General features: G+C 52.7%; 1 protein-coding gene across 3 annotated transcripts in view; it reads right to left on the bottom strand.

Moving 5' to 3' along the window:
* Positions 1 to 20499, bottom strand: part of STK10 (serine/threonine kinase 10) — a 500646-nt gene continuing 480147 nt past the window's right edge. For 2 of the 3 annotated variants that reach the window (XM_065644280.1, XM_065644282.1), the window contains exons 2-18: positions 18980 to 19029; positions 16482 to 16631; positions 15029 to 15101; positions 14114 to 14308; positions 13090 to 13171; positions 11949 to 12083; positions 10641 to 11144; positions 9217 to 9347; positions 7098 to 7221; positions 5692 to 5871; positions 5357 to 5449; positions 5065 to 5194; positions 4532 to 4656; positions 3813 to 4001; positions 3365 to 3490; positions 2980 to 3093; positions 1 to 2864 (exon numbers count right to left, since the gene is read on the bottom strand). In XM_065644280.1, coding sequence (XP_065500352.1) covers positions 2724 to 2864; positions 2980 to 3093; positions 3365 to 3490; positions 3813 to 4001; positions 4532 to 4656; positions 5065 to 5194; positions 5357 to 5449; positions 5692 to 5871; positions 7098 to 7221; positions 9217 to 9347; positions 10641 to 11144; positions 11949 to 12083; positions 13090 to 13171; positions 14114 to 14308; positions 15029 to 15101; positions 16482 to 16631; positions 18980 to 19025 — 2538 coding nt within the window. In that variant the 5' untranslated portion in view covers positions 19026 to 19029 and the 3' untranslated portion in view covers positions 1 to 2723. The remainder of the gene's footprint in view (positions 2865 to 2979; positions 3094 to 3364; positions 3491 to 3812; positions 4002 to 4531; positions 4657 to 5064; positions 5195 to 5356; positions 5450 to 5691; positions 5872 to 7097; positions 7222 to 9216; positions 9348 to 10640; positions 11145 to 11948; positions 12084 to 13089; positions 13172 to 14113; positions 14309 to 15028; positions 15102 to 16481; positions 16632 to 18979; positions 19030 to 20499) is intronic. The other variant, XM_065644279.1, reaches the window with a different exon arrangement.

The raw sequence follows: 20499 nt of genomic DNA, 5'->3' as shown, positions 1-20499 counted from the left end.
CTGTTACTTTATTAGAAGGGTCTTTACATCATCATGGTGGCCCCACTGAAGACACTTTACAAAATATTAAAAACCCCTTTTATTCAAAGCCACGTTTAAAAAAATGGCATCTCCCACCCCTCCTCAAAAATAACATGAGTTTTATTCATGGTGACTTCTGAACAGGAAAAAAAATTTCCTCTTTTGAAAGGGAGAAAAAAAATAATGAGATTGTCATGTTTAGTGGGTGGTTATCTGCTCCTCTGCCCTCTTCTAGTGGAGGGACATGGTACTAGAGCCCCGGCACACAGAGATGGAACAGGCAACGGGCAGGGGACAAAACCATTCTTACCCTCCGTCAGCAAAAGCAAAATTATGTTGCTAGCTCCAGGCTGAAAGCAAGCCAGACTGGAGAAAGAGAGAACTGATTTACCATGGGGCCACCACATTAGCTCTTTAAATGCCACCAGAAAGAGTCTCCTTCCTCGTGGCTGCGCATATCCAGAGAGAGCTGATGCTCCCCGGGCTGGTGCACGGCAGGGAGGCAGCAAAGCCCTTCGGCCGGAGGAGGCAAATCGCGAACAGCACACTGCAGGACATCCTTCTGCAAGTCACGTGTAACACCTGAAGGGACAAGCACTGGGTGCCGATTTCTGTGACAACCACCATTTCACAGAATACATCCAGCCGGATCCCAAGGGGACCAGGAATACGAACCGTGCAGCTGCCAGCACACATTTCTAATATAATTTAAAGCTCAAATCAGCACATTGTTCAGGAGCAACCTCCTGCATTCATTCATTTTACATCAGCTCCCAACCTGGTGCTATCACATCTGAAAGGCATAGTAAGTGCTTTTGGAGATGGGACACGTGGTCTTCCTAAGAGGACAGGCCAGTTACTGGAAAGCTGTTACACAGTCTTGTAAAGGGTTCCAGCCCTTAAGATCTCCATCTAGGCAATATTCATTAATAAAGACATCAGTGGTGTGGATTCTGAAGAAACTTGGAATAGCCCAAATAGATGTAGCCTTGTTAGTTTGCAGGAAGCTTATGAATATGTATCATGAACTCTAAATGGGTAGTAAGTGTAAGGGCACTTCTCAGAAGACGTGCTAAAGACATGGGGGCTGACTCCTTCACCCAGGTACTCAGAAGTGCAGCACATCACATTACCACCTTTTTCTGAAATGCCAGTGTCTCTAAAGCAACATATGAGACTTCAAACTATTTTTTCTTTTTAAGCACAGACATCTTTTTTTTGCTAGGCGAGCAGACCTAAACCAACATTGTCCAGAGATAAAAACTTCAGTGCTACCTTACACCTTTTGGCTGTGTGAAGAAGCAGGTGCTGCCCGGTGAGGTCTCTGTCCCCGTGCCCAGGTCAGTGCCCTGCGTTCTGCCCAGCAGCTCAGCCACGCGCTGCCTTGCGCATGTGGAGGACGGCAGCGCAACCCAGACACGCTGCCACCGAGCAGCAGGGACACGGCGCTGGACCTGCAGCGGCTCTGCCGCTCTGCAGCGACTCCAACCTGAAAGCCAGGAGAACCACCCAAAAAACTGCGGGACATCGCAAGGAGATGAGACATCAGCGGAGAAAGCAACGCTGAGATGAACAAGCCACCATGACCTGTCTTTGCATCCCCTCTTCCCTTTACACACCTTGCTTCAAGACTCCTTTATTCCTTCCAAATGATGCTTTGCAGCCCGTACGCAAGACTGCAGAGCGGCCAGGCTGGCTGACCCACACGGCCCACACATACATAGCACTCAAAAAGTAATCCCAAGCACATTTGTGATCATGAGAGCCCTGGCAATAATGGCCTTCAGCCTCTCACTTGTCCTTACCAGAAGGCACACGACTGTGACTGACACCTCCCTGTGTCACCGCAGGACTGAGCACCATTACCGACCTCCCGCTTTGCACAAGCACATACACTTCTTTAAGAGACAAAAGCCTGCAGCCAGCTGAACAGTTTAATTATGCTATAGTCCCGTCTCTCATAAGATAGTGTTACCTAAGTGCCAGAGGGACTGTGGTGCCAGCAAGCATGGCAAATGAAGAAGCAGAAGCATCTTTGGAAGGACATCCAGCTGGTCCCCTTTCTGTACAGTCCGTACGAGGAGGAAGAGGAAAGAAAAAACCCAATCCTCCTTCCTCACAAGAAGAAAAAAAATCCTTATTACTGTCTCTCCCTTGAGCATAAAAGGGCCACAGTAGATAGAAATAAATCTAAGGCAAGTGTTGGGGGGGCAGAAGGCCAAGGTTAGCCTAAGACAATACCAAAGCTGCTCTGCCCCAGACTAGTCCTTATAGAGGACCGAGAGGAAGAGCAGCCACAGTGGAGACAGAGGCTGATAATCCCTGTGCAGAGGGCAGGAGCCACTGCCTGCGTCTCCTGTTGGGAACGGTTATTACTTCAGTCTTTGCCGACAAGCCCGGTGAGCGCCAGGCTCAGGTGAGAGGCGACGCATCCAGCTCACAGTGCAAGTACGATTGCAGAAAAGGTCCTGCCCAGCCTCCCAGCGTGGAGCTGTGCCCAGCTCCTGGAAAAGCCACCAAAACTCCCAGTCAGCATCCCCCAGTGCAGGACAGAGGCCACATTTATCCCAGATGGAGCGAGGGGACAGGAGGGTGCTGTTGTGAGAAGAGGCTGCCAGGATGGTCTTCTAAGTCCACGTTCCCCTCCTGCAGCCCAGGAGGACACAGCAAGTAGCAGCCGGTGGCCTGCCAGCTGCGAGGGGTTATGAGCTCTCTGTGGAGCCGAATGGGATGAACTTGGCGTGTTTGGTTGGCGATGCTGGCGTCTGTCCATCTTCCTCCTCGCTCAGCTTGAAGAACATCTCCTGCTCACGCTTCTTCTGGTTCAGCTCATCCTCCAGGGCCTTAAGCAGAAGAGAACACACAGAGAAGATGTATTTGAGATTGTTCTGGAGCTACGGATGCTGTCCCCTCCAACCAGGCAAGCAAGACACCCTGCTCACACCAAGGAGGCTCTACCTTCTTCCGTGGCCTCAGCTTGTCCCGCCACTCCTTCATGTGCTGGTTGTGGTTCTCATCCAAGGACTTAAGCTTCTGGGTCTCATGCTCAATCAAGAGGTGACACTTTTCATTCTAAACACAGATCACAAATCAGAACACTCATTAAGCAGCTGGAACTGTAAATCAGGTGGTTAAACAGGACTTGCATCAGCCAGAGGCATTCAGAGCTCTGAGCTCCAGGGCACATTTGTACGTGGCCATAAAAACCTCTCAAGGCAGAGCAAGGGGACATCAGTTCTAGTTCACTGAGTCCTCTGCAGCCGCTTCTTACAACATGCTCCTTGTGCTGAAGCAGGAGCAGAGCTCAGGCGGCCCCGGGAGGCCGAGCCCCGAGGGATGGTACCTGCAGCTGCTGGAGCTCGTTCGTGTTGCTCTCACACTGAGCCTGCATGTCCTTCATCTGCGTCTCGTGTTTCTGCTGCTGGTGCAGCCGCTCTGCTTTCTGCCTCTTCTCTTCCTGCTGAGCAAACTGGAAGAGAGAAAAGCAGGTGCCCGTGTAGGCAGCATTGCTCTGATCTCTGAAGCCAGTTAAGAGACCAGCCAGCTTGCACGATTATATAGGAAAGAAAGAAAGAAAGAAAAGCCCTGAGGATGCTTCCCAACACTAGGCACGATGCAAGCAGCGCTGAAAACCACACCTGTTGCCACAAAAGCAAAGACCTCTGACTCCCTGCAGCGGGTTAGTAACTTGGGAACTGTTGCTTTTTTCCGCTCTCCCTTCTGCCAGAAGGGAGAAATATTTCCCCCCCAAGCCAAGCCCCCACGCTGTGGTGTCCTTTGCAGGACCTGACCTGCTTTATCTTCTCCCGCTGCTCGGCTGCGCTCCCGCTGGAGTGGATGTGAAGGCTCTTCTTGTACATGGCCATGCGCGTCTTCCCTTCGCTCCGCTGGATTTTGGGGAGCCGGGCTTTCTCCTGCTGCTGCCGAATTTTCAGCTGCTCTAACATGCGCTGGTTGTATCGTTGCATTTGCTCCCTTTCCTGCAACGGCAGAGGGGCAGCTGTCAGAGGAGGAGGGACACCTCAGGCCAAGAAGAAAGTGCTGAGGGGACCCAAAAGAGCTGGAGAACAGACTTGGGAGTGGCATGGAGGTGGCTGGTGACAGACAAACATCTTGAACGGGAAAAGAGGTGAGGGCAGCTACTGAGCATGCTGTGAAAGGACAGAAGAAGGGTGCTGGAAGGAAGTAAAAACGTCTGTGAGATGTGCCAGTCTTCACTTGTTGCTCTGGGAATAGACCATTCCCCATACTGGACAGTGGCAGATTTCCAGAAAAATCCCCAAAATTCACAACTGCTTCTCGTAGGTCAAATGCACGCAGCGCAGAATATACGTCGCAAGCAAATAGGCTGATCCGAGCGTTATTCTGGTCCCTTTTCACTAATAACGACCAAATATTTTCACTCCTAACCCACCCTCCATGCCCCACTTACAGCCTGGAAGGGAAAGGACCCTTTGGGGACACCCAGGCACCCGGCTGACCAGCACCCAGCAAGGCACTAACTCTTCACCTTCTCGTGCTTCCGGAGCAGCTCGTGCCTCTGGAGGAAATACTGGTCCTTCAGCTGCTGCTTGATAAGCTGGTGTTTCTCCTGTTGTTGATGCTCTTCGAGATCCCAGATGCACGCCTCGCGGTCTGAGGAAGGGAGAAGGGTCAGGAGACAACCCACCCTGGCCCCAGCTTGGTCACACACAGCAACCCAAGCACAAATGAACCCTACACACGGGAGCAGTACAGCAGATGTGGGGGGTGATCGCTCACCTCCTGTTTTCCAGGAGAAATTAGTTGCAAACCGTATCAGGGAATAATTTCTTGCAATTATGAAGCCTAATTGGTTCGTATTTGTAAAGTGCTTTGAAGACTAAAGCGCTAAGTATTATTATTGTTAAACATTTAGACAGGATCTGGCAAGGCTGTTTTTTCTAAATCCTACCCTGCCAGCTTGCAACTCTGTCACAGCATCTGCTGTGTGGGAAGAGCCAGCGCTGGATCAACCCATCGTTACAGCATTTGCTTTCCTCCTTTTCAGCCTCTGCCACCCACCTCTCATGAGCTGCTGCTTTTTGTTCAGGCACTCGCGTTCCTTGTCACAGATCTCTTTTTTGTTCTGGGCGGTTATATTTTTCATGGCTAGCTCCAGGTCCTCCTTCTGCTTGGCCAAAAACTCCTGTTCCTGGAAGAAAACAGCAGTACCACCATGAGCCCTCCTTCTGCTGCAACTTGAAAAGCATCTGGTGGCATTTTAGAAACTGCCAGTCCCTCAAGGAGGAAGGATGCTTCTGTCTACTACGCATTCCCCAGTCCTGCAGCTGTGGCAATCTTCTCCCAGCCTTACCATGGTTTGTTTTTTCTGAGCGAAGTCATCCATCTTCACCTTCATGTTCCCTTTGCGCTGTTGCCGCGGCAGCTTCTCAACCTCATTCTTGACCTTTGGGGAGGGAAATGAGATTTATCAGCGGGTAACTTTAGGCCAAGAACAACCCCACCTAATGTCGCTAAACAGATGGCCCCCAGGAAACACCCAAATATACCACAGAAAAGCAAGAGCTTCCTGCTAAGACACCCAACAACTGCTTCCCTCTCAAGTTCTGCTACGGAGAAATGCTGAAGTTTTCCTGGAAGAAACAGATGCGGGAAACCAGCCTTCCTCCATTCTATCCCCATTTTTACCTCCTTCTTCATCTGCTTCAGCTGCTCCAGGAATTTGACATGGTCCCGCTCCTGCTCCAGGCGGATGCGCTTGGCCTCCTCCCGCCGGCGCAGCGAGTGATCTTGTTCCATCTTCTCGATCTGCTGCTTCTGCTGCCGTTCGAGGTTTTCAAGTTCAGTGTCATAGAACTTCTTCTTTGTCTGTACGAGAAGGGAACAGAGGTCAACATCAGCGTCCCCTGTGTGTTGTTTCCTTTCAAAAGTTTGAAAGAAAGAGAAAAAAAAAAAAAAAAGAAGAAAAAAATAAAGGGCGGGAGAGGGTTGTCCTTGCATGAATTGAGCCTCTTTACTAAACACAGAGGAGAGAAATTTCCAAATAGCACACAGGGCAGAGCCAGCCCTAGCGTGAGCACAAAGCACTTTTGAATTTGTTCTAGCACATTTCAACCCTTTCTCCTTGCTCACACCCTGATCTACAGCATCCCACTGGGACCCGCGGGCCCTGGGCAAATATTTGCAGGCAGTGAAGCTCAAGCATCACAGTTCTTTCTCTTCAGACCAGGATTTCGACATTGGAGGGCACTGCGCTCTGACAGCGCCCTTGTGTCCAACCTCTCCGTCCTGGCGAGCAGCAGGGATGGAGCACACGGGCACCAACGGGAGCGGGCTGCAAACTGCCCCAGGGAAGGGGCAAAGGAAGCAGGTTTGGGGCTTTTGCACGTCACACCATATGGTTAATAAATCTCACAAATGAGAAGTGACTTGCTAAGATGGGAATTCACGGACGTGGCATGTCAAGACTTTGGAAATATAACAGAACACCCAAATAAGTGATGGCTCCCAGCCTGCCGCGAGGGAATGGTGTTACCAGGCACACACACTAGGTGAATTAAATAAATGGGTATTTAAAAGATGCCTCACAAAAACTTTCAAGGGACTTACAAAATTATCTTACTCAAACATAAGCTGTCCACAGAGGGACTAGGTATGCAAGCCTAGTTCATTTATTTTATACTCAAACTGGATAGCTTTCCTGCTCTCACATTCTGTCCACACTGCTTTCTTATTTAAATGGGTTTTAAATTCAAAATACTACAGCACTATGAACTGTTTCTCACAGTAGCCGTGAACAGACACACAAGGAAAGATCACTGAAGAGGGAAAGTCCAGAACAACCCTTCTCCTGCTCCACCACACCAAGCTGCAGGCTCCATGTGCTTAATGCCCACAGAAGGTTCTGTGCCCCACAAACACATCCCACCCCCAAATCCCAAAGGGGTCCCTTGGTGGTCCTGCTCCCTCTGAACACGATGCCCCAGGACTGCTGCAACCCCGAGAGCATCGCCCTGTGCGAGGGTTTGCAGGGCATCTGCAGGGGAGAAGCGAAACCAGCAGGTAGTGGGAGATCCCCTTCCCTGCCCAGGTACCGTCATTTCTTGCTCGAAGCGCCTGAGCATCTGCTCCAGCTGCAGCTGGTGCTTGCTGTTGAGCTGCGCCTGGTTTCGGTGCTCCTCCTTCTGAAGGAGACGCAGCTCCCGCAGCTCCTGGCGCCTGCAGAGGGTTAAAATAGAGGGAGAGAGAGAGAAATACAGAGTCAGACGAGTTCACAGGCATGGTCCTGAGCAGAGATGGCAGAATCAATAACTGGAGCACTTCAATGGGGAATGAAAGCCACACAGCCACCCCGCAGCGCCCTGCCGCTTGCTGTGAGCACAGGCGGGACATAAATGCCGACCGACTGATGTGCTCTCAGGCCCCAAGACACCAGAAAACTGTGAGAAAGCAGGATGCTAATTATGTTAACTGCTGGCAAACCATCAGTTTTCACAGGTAAGGCTTATTAGCATTCACAGCTTCTCAAACAAGCCCTGTCAAAGCTCCTAAGGTGATGCTGCAGGCACAGCTCTCCCAGCCAGCAGCCAAAATGCTCGTTCTGCCAGCCAGGTTAGCGCACGCTGGTCTTCAAAACACAGCTCAGGCCAAGCTGCTGTTGCCTCTGCCTGGCCCCTGTGTTCCGCATCCCTTCTTGCTCACACCTCCGCAGCAGGCAGGGCAGTTTTCCCAAATTCTGACCTGTCTACCACAACACTGCATCACTCCTCTCATCCAGCGTCACATCCAGTGAAAGGGAGACTCAGCTCAGACGGTCACGTTTGAGCCTGTTTGCGATGTTTGTGCCCGATCGGGCAGGAAACCACCAATGCACCAGGCAAAAGCAGCAGCAGCTTCCCCGTGCGGGATCCCCACCATGACCTCCCCTGCTGCGCATTAGCCTTACACATCCCATACAACGCTCTCTGGGGGGCCCCCTGGGATAAGCGCTTTGGAACGATTTCTTCTTTCGAAACAAACTCAAGCCCCATTAAATCAACGGGCGCAATACGATGTGCTCTCTTCTGATCTCGCCTTCCAATCAATACCTCGGCATGCTCGAAAAAAAGACAGAAACAAGCCCCTTAAGGGCAAATCAGGATGCCAGGAGAGTTGATCGTGCCTCCTAGCCAGTCCCAAGCGAATAACCACCTCTCCCAAAAGGTATTCAAGGGACTCAATGCTTTCCAACCCAAGCCTCTCTGTCTCTTCCCCACCTCGCAGATGGAGCAGGCACTATTTAAAAATTAAAAAGGAGCATCTTTTCAGGGATGCCACCACAGCTGAGAGTGGACCAGGAGAACGCAGCCAAGCCTGCAAATTCCCTGTGTGCTAGTACGCATGCTCCCCGTGTTTAATTAGGGTTATATGCACTTCTCACACAAAAAATTAGTAGCTAAGGAGCTTATGCATAGATCTGATATTAGGGCCTAGCAATAAGGCTGCTACAGGGTCACACAGTGCTTGGGACAGATTATATTCTCAGAGAGTCCTTCAGAGCAGCATAAGGGTGCCTAGAATAGGGCGTCAAACAAAACAATTTGTATTTTAATTACTTTTAAGGGCTTGTTCGTTTCAGTGATACTACTGATAGTAACGGACCTAGAAACATAAGTTTCCCCTCCCTGAAAATAGGTCATGGAGGTTTGAAAGCTGTAAGATCCACAGAAGAGTCACAAAGGCTTATGCAGGGAGGATACACTCATGAATATTAAGCGATGCTCAAGGACTTTACAACTCCCTTGGCCTTTCTGTTAACAAAGTCTGAGGAGATACAAGAACAAAAGAAAGAGGAGCATCTCAAGAAGATTTCTGTGCTTATTTCCACTGAGCCAGCACATCTACAGCTCTGGAGACACATTCAGTCAACCTCGGAGGACAGAGCCAGCCACAGTACCAGCTTCCCCTGTCACACCCTTGCTGCACGTTGTCCCCGAGATGCATCCCGCACTCCTCTGCCTGCAAACAGAGCTCAGCTCACACGGTACAGCAAGCCCTCTGCCAGCCAAGGAAAGGCCAAAAGCAGCGATGCTCACACTGGATAGTTCTCCTGTCCAAGTGGGAGCAAGACAGAAAATGAGAGGACTTTAGGTCGCTCGTGGATTTGCTTGCGGAGAATAAAACCCTGCCCTGGCTTGGCACCCTGCTCTCCCTCCATCCCAGCGACCCACTTGCCTGAGAAATCTCATCTCTTCATCCTTCTTTTCATCCTCGCTGATGATCTTCGAGGTGGTGACGCTCACCTCTACTCCGTCCACCACAAACTTGCGGGTGCGTTTCAGCGTCTTCTTGTGCATCCGAGAATCCTGAGTTCGGCCGGGGAGGAAAGCAGGAGGTCATGAAGCAGCTCCCTGGCTCGTTGCCTCAGAGCAATTTTGATGCCGTTGTTAATGAAGAACATAAGCAAAGAAACCACAGCAAGCAAAAAATCACGGGCAGATTTGGAGCTGCCATCCACAGCACACGCACAGAGCCTTTGCTACCACCCTCTGTGGGGTCAGCAGCCTGAGCCTGGCCAAACGGCTGTGTCCAGGGACTCAGTTTCCTTAGCAAAAAAATAAAGATATGAAAGACTTGAATCACGCAGCCCTACAGGAAAAGCACAATGGTGGAATGAGCAAAGCCATGCTGACCTGGCTGGCTTTGGCTCACAAGCATTCCCAGCCTCCAGAAAGCCTTAGCAAAAGCCAAGAAGCCTGGGAGGTCTTTCTGCAAGTCACTGCTGACACAAACCAGGCCAGATGTATGGCAGGTTGGAAAAACTGAGACAGGCACCAGCCCAAATAAACTTTCTCCTTGGCCTAGGTAGAACAACAGAACGATGGGCAACGTATAAAGTTTAGGAAATCCTATTTTGGGTTTCATACTTGTGCTTGCTCAGATTGTTAGTGACCGCACAAGTCAGGTGAGTGACACAGTTACTTCACACTTCTCAGGGACCCAAAATAACTACAAAATGTCAGACTTCCATTAGGTTTCAGTGGCCTGAGACAGCAGAGGACATGCACCTGCAGCAACTCCACTAAGAACTTCTCCTCCCTTTGAGGACACGCCACATTCCCAAGGCACAGCTTAACCCAGCACCATGTGAGCGACTTCCCGTAGACAGGGAAATCAAACCACCAAAGGTTTTGCCTGAAGATGGGCTTCTACCCTCCTTGCTGGCCTTGTGTTTACTTGCAGAGCTCCAAGCCTGGACACTCACATCACAAGCAGCCCCGTGAGCCCTTCTGGCTGTCTCATCCAACAGAACTCTGTACCGGGGTGACACCTGCATGGTCTTTAGCATCACGCTTGGGGAATAAAAGCAAGATTCCTGGCTCCTCTGTCTTCATGCAGCTTCTGTCCTCTCCTACTTTACCCATTCCCTGCCTCCAGGCACATGGCAGACAAGGGCAAACTCTCTCCTCCTACAGTCAAAAAGTCAACCCCATCTAGAATACAGCATGCTGCTTCCTCAGGAAGGAGTTTAAGGGACATGTGCACAATGAAAGGGATCTGAATTCCAGGGAATTGGATAAAAAGGGAAAAAACCTCAGCACCTTTCAGCAGGGGTTTGCCGCCCTTCCTTCTCCACACCCTCTGCCCACCACTCTCACCTTCAGGGAGATGGAGCCGCTCTCCCTGTTGAGAGACAGGTCAGCAGACAGGGAGATGGTGAGGTCCATGCTTTCCGAGGCTGAAGTGCTGCCAGAATCCGAATCCCCTTTGGACCGGCTGCCGGGGAACGGAGCTGCGGGATCCAGGCTCCCGTTGGCAAGCTTCTCCTCCGTGAAGTTCTCCAGGTGGCTGCTCTCCGGCCGCTCCCCGATGCTCTTCCTCTCCTTGCTGCCTGGCCTGGGCTGCGAGATGATGTCTGGCTTTCCCTGAGTGGCCGAGGTGGCAGAGCTGGCAAGGGTTTTTGTGGAGTGGTGGCCCTCCAGTTTGTCATTGTCTCTGCTTATCCCTTCATCCAAGACTTTATCGCTCTTTAAATCTGTGGTCTCCTTGCCAGTCCCGACAGGCCCGTTTGCTGCCTTGGGCAAGGAGGAGTCTGGAGGTTTCTCCCCATCAAAACTCAGCTGACTCGCCTCAGAGGGGTCCCGCTTGTGCTTACCAGGGGGCTGGAAAGACAACAAGGGGAAAGTGTTTGGATTTCCACCACCACTTCGATGCAACTGCAAGAGCTTCAAATCCCCACGCTTCAGAGCAAAGTCACTCACAGCTAAAGAGCTATTGGGATGAAGTCTTCCCTTTTAGGACATCCACCTTGGTATACTTCTATCTTTCTCCAGCTTTGTGGTGCCAAGGACTATGGACACTGGCTGGTGGGAAACAGCACAGCGCGGGAGCTCCAGGGCCCGCAGATTCTTAGGAGGCAGCCTAGGAGTTTGCACATGGAACATCTTTTCCCCATGGCTAACTCCACCACGGATCAATCACTGTCCTTTGCCACCGACGAGGGAGGTCGAGGCACATCTCCCAGCAAAGCTGCCCAGGCAGCCTTCAAACGGCCCTTTCAAAGAGCCCAGCTCAGGGACAGACTTGCCCAGCTCCTTCCTAGGGCTGGAGGTGCCTCACCACTGCACCACGTGCTGCTGGTGTTGCTTCTGCTCCAGCCTGTAGCAGGGCCTACTTTTCACTTTTTTTGTTGTTCTTCCTTCTTTTTAAAAAATTCTTTCTTTATTTAAACACTTTCCGCAAGACCCCCCCGTGAGTCAGCAGCTGGGCCACCCACCAGCATCATTGTTTCTCCATGCCCCTGGCAGCCACCAAAAACCAGCCGCTCCCTGACCAAGCAACTGCTTCTCCCTCCACCTGTAAAGCAGCTGTAAAGCAGCTTTTTGGAGCCTAGAGAAGTTGCTGGGCTCTTTCCCCCACCACAGGCACACGGGCAAACTTGCCAGCACGGGGTCGGGAGCGCTCACCGAGGCAGATTCTGACGAGTCGTCGTCTTCTGCTTCATCGCGACTGTCCTCGATCTCTTCCATCACCTCAGCCTTGGCCTCAGCCACCAGCTCACGCAGGGCCCGGTTGCTGGTCACCTTGCTGACAAAGGGGTGCTAAAAAGCCAAGCACAACGCACATGTGTGAGGTGGCCAAAAAACAGACACCGTGAGTTCACAGCCGAACGAGTGCACGGGGATGGTGATGGCAAGGACCAATTCTTGCTCTAAAACAACTCCGAATACTAAGGACACAGTTCTTGCCAGTGTCACCAGGCTTAACTCCCTAGATAAATTTACAGATACGCGCTGCACGTATGAGGGAGAACAAGACAGAACACGATGCTGAGGTTAAGTGCCAGCTCTGCACACAGATGCTCAACGCGCGGTGCTCTGCAAAGCTGCTTTATGTCAACATCTCCCAAACAAAAGCACCAGCTGCATTTAAACAAGGGGCTCTCGCTGCAGAGGAGCCGTCCCCCCTCTCCGCGGGCAGGCTGAGCTCTGGGGTGCAGGTGTGAGCCCGCAGAGTGGCACCGGGAGCAGGGCAAGGGCCGGTCTGCAGGAACCCTGGGGGCAAACAGAGCCTGGGGGAAGGTTTAATTGAAATCGCGCTTAAATCGCTCAGTGCACACAGCGCTTGAGCTTCAGCAAAAAGTCCTGAGTCCCTCGGGTTTGCAAAAACAGTTGCACGCTTCCTCCCGCTGCTGGTGGAGCTGCCAGGGCTGCCAGCACTGCAGAGCGAGCGTGTCTGCAGTCAGTGGGGAAAAGCGTTGTACAGGTTTTTGGTATTGCTTTGGAAGGGGACAGGAGGAAAGGAGTTGAATTTAAATCTGGGATGATCAGGTACAATCCAAACTGGCTGCCACGTCGGCATTTTTAAGCAACAGGAGACACTTCTATTCCAGTCGGTGTCCATAGTGGCTCCGCAGTTTGCTCCAAAGGAAAAAGATTGCTGCTCCTTTTTGGAGCATTTTAGTGGCTGGAAAGTACTATGAACTTTCTAAACAAGACAAAAATCATCTGAAACCAGCCTAGGGCTCATCCACACTTGTTTTGTTTCTCCCCCTTAAAGAGAATTGCGATGCACAGACACGGGTGGTTCGCGCGCTCGCAGACCAACCTCCAGCAGCTGGGCAGCGCTGGGCCGCGTCTCCGGGTTCTTGTCCAGCGCTGTCTTCAGGAAGTCTCTGAACTCCAGGGACCTTAAAACACAGTCGTTGGGGAGAAGCTCAGAAGAGGGAAAGGCCTTAAATGCCGCAGGGGTCCACTCAATCTCTTGGCAGGTTGTGTCCCAGTTTGCAGCTGGGCACAGTCACCATTTCGCTCCCAGCAGGGGAAGACCGGTGCTCACTTATTCTGAGTATTTGTAAGAGAACCAGCAATGTGGCCAAGCGAGGGACTGGATTTTGCCTTCCCTGTGATGGCAACAGATGGCAGGACTGAATGCCAGCCACTGCGCCCCACAGCCAAGGCAGAGAGATGGGAGAGGACAGCAGCAGCCATCCTCCAAAGGGAGCCATGGGTGGAGCTGCTGGCGGACAAGGATGCTCCAGGACCCATCAAAGCAGCCGCACTGTGAAAAGACCGCCGTGAAGGTGCAGGAACCCCATCGGAGGGCACCCTCAGCCTGCAAAGCACAGCTTGGAGATACAGAGCATGTCCCTGATCCAAGTCTGGCTTCTGAGTCACGTCAGAGGAACAGCTCCCACCCTGCCTGCTGGGCTTGTGTGGGGAGCTCCTTCCTGCGACCTGAACCGCTGTAACAAGGCTTGTGACCCCAGTGCTCGCCCCATAATTTGTTGCTATCATGCAGCAGGTTTTGTCATGATTAGAAAAAACAAAACCCAAACAAACAAAATAACAACAACAACAAAATAAACAGCAAAAACTGATTGGATTTTTTTAAATGCAAAAGAGGCTTTCCAGAATCCATGGTCAAAGCGCAGGCGATGCTGAGCATCCTGCCTTCAGCCCACAGTGCTCTCGGGGTCCCCAGCACACAGCTGGGCTAGAACACAGCTAGAATCCTACATCAGGTTCTCAAATTAAACAATACCGCTATAAAAGACTATTTTTTTCTCTCTTGAAATACTGCATAAGTTGAGAGACGCACACTCCAGGCTTTGCTGCCCAAAACTCCTCACCATTTGGAAGGGCAGCTGAGCGTGGGGGGGTCGGACTTGGCAATCTTCAGCAGGACTCTCATAGGGTTGAGCTCGTGGTGGGGCGGCTCGATCTGGGCCATTTCGATCAGCGTGATTCCCAGGGACCAGATGTCCGCCTTGTAGTCGTACGGAGTGTCCTTCATGGTCTCGCACATCACCACCTCCGGGGCCATCCTGCAAGGAGCAGAACAAGGAGCAGGGACGGTGAGGCATGACACCACGTGAGCCTTGCAGCAGCAACTGAATAAATGTTTTAAATAATCCATAGCATTGCACAAAAAACTGTCTCTCCTCCCAGCTCTGGGTTTCAGAAGAAACAGCATCTTTTCTAAGGGCACCAACCCCCTCCCTCTTCCGCAGATCAGCCAAGACAGCTCAGGCGGCCCGTGGAAACCCCCCGGCCATTGACATCTGGCGCGGATGTTGCCTCAGACAATAAATTAATCCTCGCCGATTCTGTTCCTTCAGCAAGTCGGGTGATTTAGAGATTGCACTTCTGGAGCGAGAAGTCGTTCTCATGTGCTTGGAGCTGCTTCAAAGCCCAGCCCACCCCCTGGGCCGGGGGGGAGCAGCGAGCGCACGCACGCGAGCACACGTGTGTCCCCCGCTGCTCCGAGCCCGGTGGCCTCTTGGCCAGCTCAGGGCACGGTGACACCGGGTAACGCTCCTGCACCGCCGAGGCTGCTCACAGCTCCCTTCAGGCATGGGACACCCTCACACACGTAGGCACCGGCCCAGACTCCTTGTTAGAATCCTCCCACTCACGCTTGGTAATGTGCTACGGTCCAACACATCCCAAAGGCCATCAGCATCTTGTTTCTGAGCAAGCCTGATTTTCAGAAGAATGAAGCTCCTCACGAACACAGGATTGCTCAGTGAGCAGGTCACACTCACCAGTAAGGGGTCCCAATGAAGGAGTCTCGCTTCTGCAAGGTTTTCGTGTTTTTGGCAGACACTCCGAAGTCAGCTGCAAAGAGCAGTAACATTAGATGCCGTAGGAAAACTGAAAGACCCTTTTGAATTAGCACACTTGGCTGAAACACAGATTTAAAAGCAAACACACATTTAAGGCAAGAACATGATACAATGTGCTGCTTCCTCTAAACTGAGCATCAGAAATTAAATTCACTTTTGGGTACGCAATAATCAGGGACCTTCCCCTCCCATGTACTATAAGACAGGGGCATAACAAGCCACCCCTCCTGTAACCCAAACCCCACACATCTAGTGGGAAGACAAGATCTTTTCCATGAACCAACAAAAGCAGCTCCACAGCAGATTACTTTTCAGGACTGCTATTTCACAGCAAAAAGCCTCATTTGACACCAGAAACACGGAAGTGCTGTCATATTCTTTCTCTCAGCCCCACGCACAGCAGCCACTGCGTGATGCCTTTCCCTGAAGCAAACCCAAATCAAATAAAATCTGTAGGACCTGCAGCGGGTACTGAGCCTACTCCAGGTCAGTTTGCTCTCCGAGATGCCCCTGGTGGCCTCCGGGTGCCATCCACCTGCACCCCAGGCGCAGGGTGTCCCTGGCTGTGGGTCGTCCCTGGCCCAAGCCACCAGAGTATTGCTTATGTCAGAGCAGAGCCCATGGTCACAGGAAGATTTCTGTCTTCCCAGGCTGGCTGGTCTCCATCACCCCAAGTCAAATCCCAAGAATGTCCCACAGCTGCCAGCACACCTTGCCAGGGTCAAGAAAGAGATCTGCCCCATACTGACTGGACCCTACAGACAAAGCTGCCTTCTCATCCCCCAGCAGGCAGGTGGACGCCAATTTAACTCAAGCCCACAGCGAGCTGGCAAAGCAACGCTTTGGCAAAATTTGCCCTGTCACCACCAGACCTGCTCTGGAGATAAGACAAATTCTCCCAGCTCCCAACCCTGCCAACTGGCACCCTGCACAGGATGCTCGGCAGGCCAAAAATCATAAAATTGAGTTCAAAGAGGGACTAAAGGAATTACTGAAAGGAAAGTGCATCACGGGCCTCAGCACGGCTGCGGCTCGGGGGGTCTCGGTGCCCGGCTGGGGGCTAAGCACGGCACACAGCTCGGTGCTGGATTTGGCCTCCCATGGAACAACATGAAGTTTTCCCCCATCTTTTCCTGCCTGAGCTCATCCGCCAGCAGACACACAGCTGGTGTCCCGCAGGCAGGGCACAACGGAGCATCCCTCATTCCCCTACACTCGGGCATAGCCGAAGGCTACAGCCCAGCTCCCGGCAGCACAGGGCTATCGTTAGCATCGCGTAAACGGTGCCAAAGCAGCACCATGACCCACGGCCACCCTCCCAACGAGCTCAGCCAAGCGAGCATCTGCCGCGCTCCTGTGCCGGGCAGCTCACCGAGCTTGATGTCCCCATCCTGGGTGAGAAGCACGTTGCCCGCTTTCAGGTCACGGTGGATGATCTTTTTGCTGTGGAGGTAATGAAGGGCTTCCAACATCTGGCGGCAAATCACTTGAATCTGGGGCTCGGTCAGGCCCCGGTCCAGCTCTGCGGGGAGGGAGAGAACTGTTAAGTCAAGGATTTGAGTGATGCTTCACCTGAGCAGCAGGAAGGCATGGGCTACCCAGCAGACCATTTAAAAACCACTGTTGTCATGTCAAAGCAGTGGGATTGCAATGCAAATCAGCTTGTTAAGGTAATTTATTCCCTAAGTCAGCACTCGCAGTCAATGCCTGCCTGCTTGGAGCTGCTGGTTTATAGCTCCCTCCCAGGGATGCACGGCTGAGGCATCTGGCCTGGGAACAGTGGACGAGGGGACGAGGAGGGGGACCCAGGCATGCCTGCAAGTTCCCTGCCAGTTTGGGAAAGGGGTCCCCACAAACAAGCTGGGTCTTGCCCAGTGCGAGGACGATGCTGCAGAGGCAAGAGAGCTGAACTCAGCTGCAGGCAGCAGCAGGGTCAAACACAGGCCTGAACACTCGACAGCTCCATATGCTGCCGGTGCTCACATCCCCCAGGGTGTGGGGATGCTGGGGGGATCCCCCTGCTGCAGAGATGCAGCGTACCCCCCTGCACATCAGGCGGGACACACCACCTCCCAAAGCAACAGGCAATAAACTGCTCTCTAGCGTCATCCCTACCCACTGCTCTGAGCTGGTTTTTCAGGTAGCACCAGGTACCAGCACACCAGTTCATACCCCGCTGCCTGTCCCTATTTCTGAAGCTTGTGGGGACACGCGACCACCAGCGTGACCTCCCTGCTGAGCTCTGCCCAGCCACCTTCACCGTCCCAGATTGCTTTCCAAGGCAACGGCTCTGCAAACCATCAAATTTCCAGATGGTTAGCATCGTCTGAGCTTCCCTCCCTCCCTCCGCAGCCCCTTGCGGCACAGACCCCCCCTCCAGCACAGCGGAGCACGCCGAGACCAGACCAGCCTTAGCACCAACCACGCAAACTGCATGGGCAGGAGGGGGCTGGTGGATGGACCCCAGCAAGTGGGACAGATGCTGCTTCAGAGCAAGGATCCTAACCGCAGGCTGGGCGATGCGGGGTGAGCCACCTTGTGCCTCCTCCTCTTCCTCACCAAGATCTCTCTTGCTCTGGGGCAATGTGATGATTTTCACTCTCCCTGGAGCACCTGGCAAAAGCAAGGCTTGTGGCGCAGTCAGGCCACAGGTTTTGTTCAAAAGATTTCAAAGGCAAATTCCAGTTGCTGGTGGGGATGCTGGTGGAACAGGCACGTTCAGCAACTCCAAACTTAATAACGCCAGGAGCAATCCCGAGCTCCGACCCACAGCTCCTCCTGCCCCGCGTTCGGGGCGTGACAGCACCACAGCCAGGCCACTTGGTTTTCTAAGCACCCCCTTCCCGCTCCAGCTCCCACGTCCTCCAGAGACCGACTGCCATGGACATGGCCCCACGAACGCTCAGGGGGTTTCGTGTCCCAAGGAACAGGGTGAAGGTTTTCCAGGGTAAGGCATCATTTCCTCCAGCACTTCAGCAAAGGTAATTTCATCTGCAGTGATTTGGACCCGCTTTAAAAAAAGATCCCTAATGGAGGCATAAGTTTTAGGGGCTGAATCAAAACTGAGAAATGTGTGTCCACGCTTTTCTTGGAAATAAAAGGAAAATGAGGCCTTTGGAAATATCGAAGCTGAAAGGGAATAAACCCCGGGGATATACGGCTCCATCCCAGGGGCTCCAGGCAAGAGGATGCCAGAACACTGTGTCTGCCATGCAGGAGGGACGTCACCCCTTGGGTCGGTACAGCCCTGGCACAGAGGGGCTGTGGCACCAGCTGGGGCTGTTTTGGGGAACACCCGCATGCTTCTGGTCCCAGTGGCTCTATATGGAAGGGAGGAGTTAAAAATGGGAAGATTCCTGGCATTACTGCAGGCTGCAGTTTATTCAGAGGCTAGTGCTGCTTCACCAGACGACCGACACCATACGGAGAAGTCAGCAAGGAGATCCTGGGAGATTCATCACGACAGACACCCAGATTAAACATCTCAGCCTCGTTGCCATTCCCAGGAAGCTGTGGGAACGGGATCCCAAGCACCCGGTGCCTCTGGCAGACAAATATTTAAAGCCACCTTTCCCCTCCAGTCAGAGTCTCCCTTCTCCCCAAACCTTGTGATCTGCTGATCCCAGAAACATTTAAATCACAAAAGGACATCAAAGTAGCTCAAGAAACACCCCCAGGCTGCCACACCTTCTGCTCCAAGTATGAAAATAGGCAAACTCATGGGAGAGAAACAGTAGCTGGGGAAGCTGGGGCACCCACGTTTGCCGTCTGTCCAAAGGCTGCCCCTGAAAATGTGCCAGAAGGCTGGAAACGCCTTATGGGCATCGCCCCGAGCACGGAGAAGAGCCCAGCACCGCACGCTGCACTCACCCAGCATGGTGGCATCCACCGCCCCGCCTGGGCAGAACTCAATCATGATCTGGGGAAACAAAGAGAGAGGAATTAAACTCAGGTCTGCGTCTCACTCAGCAAAGCCCACCGGGTAGGGGAGAGGAGACAAAAGCGTTGGGTTTTGCTTCCCTGCCTGGCAAAGCTGCCCTTTTGCCCCACGCAAGGATGCAGAGGGTTCGGTGCTTCCCAGGACACGTCCCCAGCACCAACCATCACCCCAGCCCTGGGGACAGGTCCTGCACAGCCACCGCAGCAGCCACCCGGGAGGGATGGTCCCCACCGCTGCAGCACCCCCAGCAGCCGTGCCTGGCCTCGCTCCCCGTACCTGGACGCCCACCCCGAGCAGCCAGCTCCAGCTCCGGCTTCCCCTCTGTTTACATCTCTTCCCATCGCATTTTGGAGCGAGGGCTGCTCCAGAGACGTGGCCTTGCCAGCAGGATGAGATAGCTGTCATAGTTGGGAGCTGATGTAGCCGGGAGAAATCAGGAGTTTCTTTGGCAAATGAGGGATGGGGAGGGCTGCTGGGTCTTCAATTTTTTTTTCTTTTTTTTTTTTTCCCTCCCCTTTTGCTCTGTAGTTCATTGCTCTCCTGATTTTGAGCAATTTGAGGGGAACACGTCCATAAAGAGGTCGAGTGCATTCACCATATTGTTGCTGTTTCTCTCCCATGGACGTGCCCAGAGTCCTGCCGGTCCCCAGCGCCCGCCTGCCCGGCACCCTCTGCCCAGCTCATCCCCACAGGGCGGGTGGCATCCACTTGGGGGACCCCAGGGCTCAGTGCCAGCCCCAGCTCCCCTTCAGGGCAGATGAGGCTGCTCAGATAGACAAATTAAAATTTCAGGCAGCCAGGGGTTACAAGGGACAAGAGATGCTTCACCTCCCCGCCAAGCTTGTCTTCTTGTCGAGGTGACACAGGGCCACATACCGGAGAGGTGAAATGCCAGAGTTTATTTTGAGGACAGCGACTGAACAAACCAAAGGCAGTGTTTACCAGCACGGCTCTCTAAGCCCTTCAAGTGGAGGTCATGTCATTAAATGCTGCTCTAAGCACTGCAGTAGGAGCCAAGGGGAGAAGGTTCAAGCTCCCTCTTCCCCACGGTCTAATCCTGCAGCTCCAGGCAAGGCACATCCCACCCTTTTGTCCTGCAGTTCTTACATGTGAACAAGAGAAATGCTTATTATCAACCTGGACCATGGTGGAAGACACAACTGCTTTGTTTGGAGGAGAAGGAGGAGCAGATCAGGTGCTGGGACGCAGCCGGCCTTCAATAGCTCAGCAAGAACTGGCCCAGGTTCAAGTGTCAGAGGGAAGACAATACTGAGAACAGAAACCCAGGCAGGTTGGGCAGCAGGACACAGGCACCGACGGAGGAAACCGAGAAGAATAACCAGACGCCAGGGCTGGGGAAGCATTTGAAGCAGGCTGGGGAACAGGCAGATGGAGAGAAGCAATTGCGGAGACACTTGAACCATTCACGAACCAGGAGAACAAATCTGCG

Source organism: Caloenas nicobarica, chromosome 13 (genome assembly GCF_036013445.1).
Source record: "Caloenas nicobarica isolate bCalNic1 chromosome 13, bCalNic1.hap1, whole genome shotgun sequence".
Classification (NCBI taxonomy): domain Eukaryota; kingdom Metazoa; phylum Chordata; class Aves; order Columbiformes; family Columbidae; genus Caloenas; species Caloenas nicobarica.
This window is presented reverse-complemented; position numbering and strand designations above follow the sequence as displayed.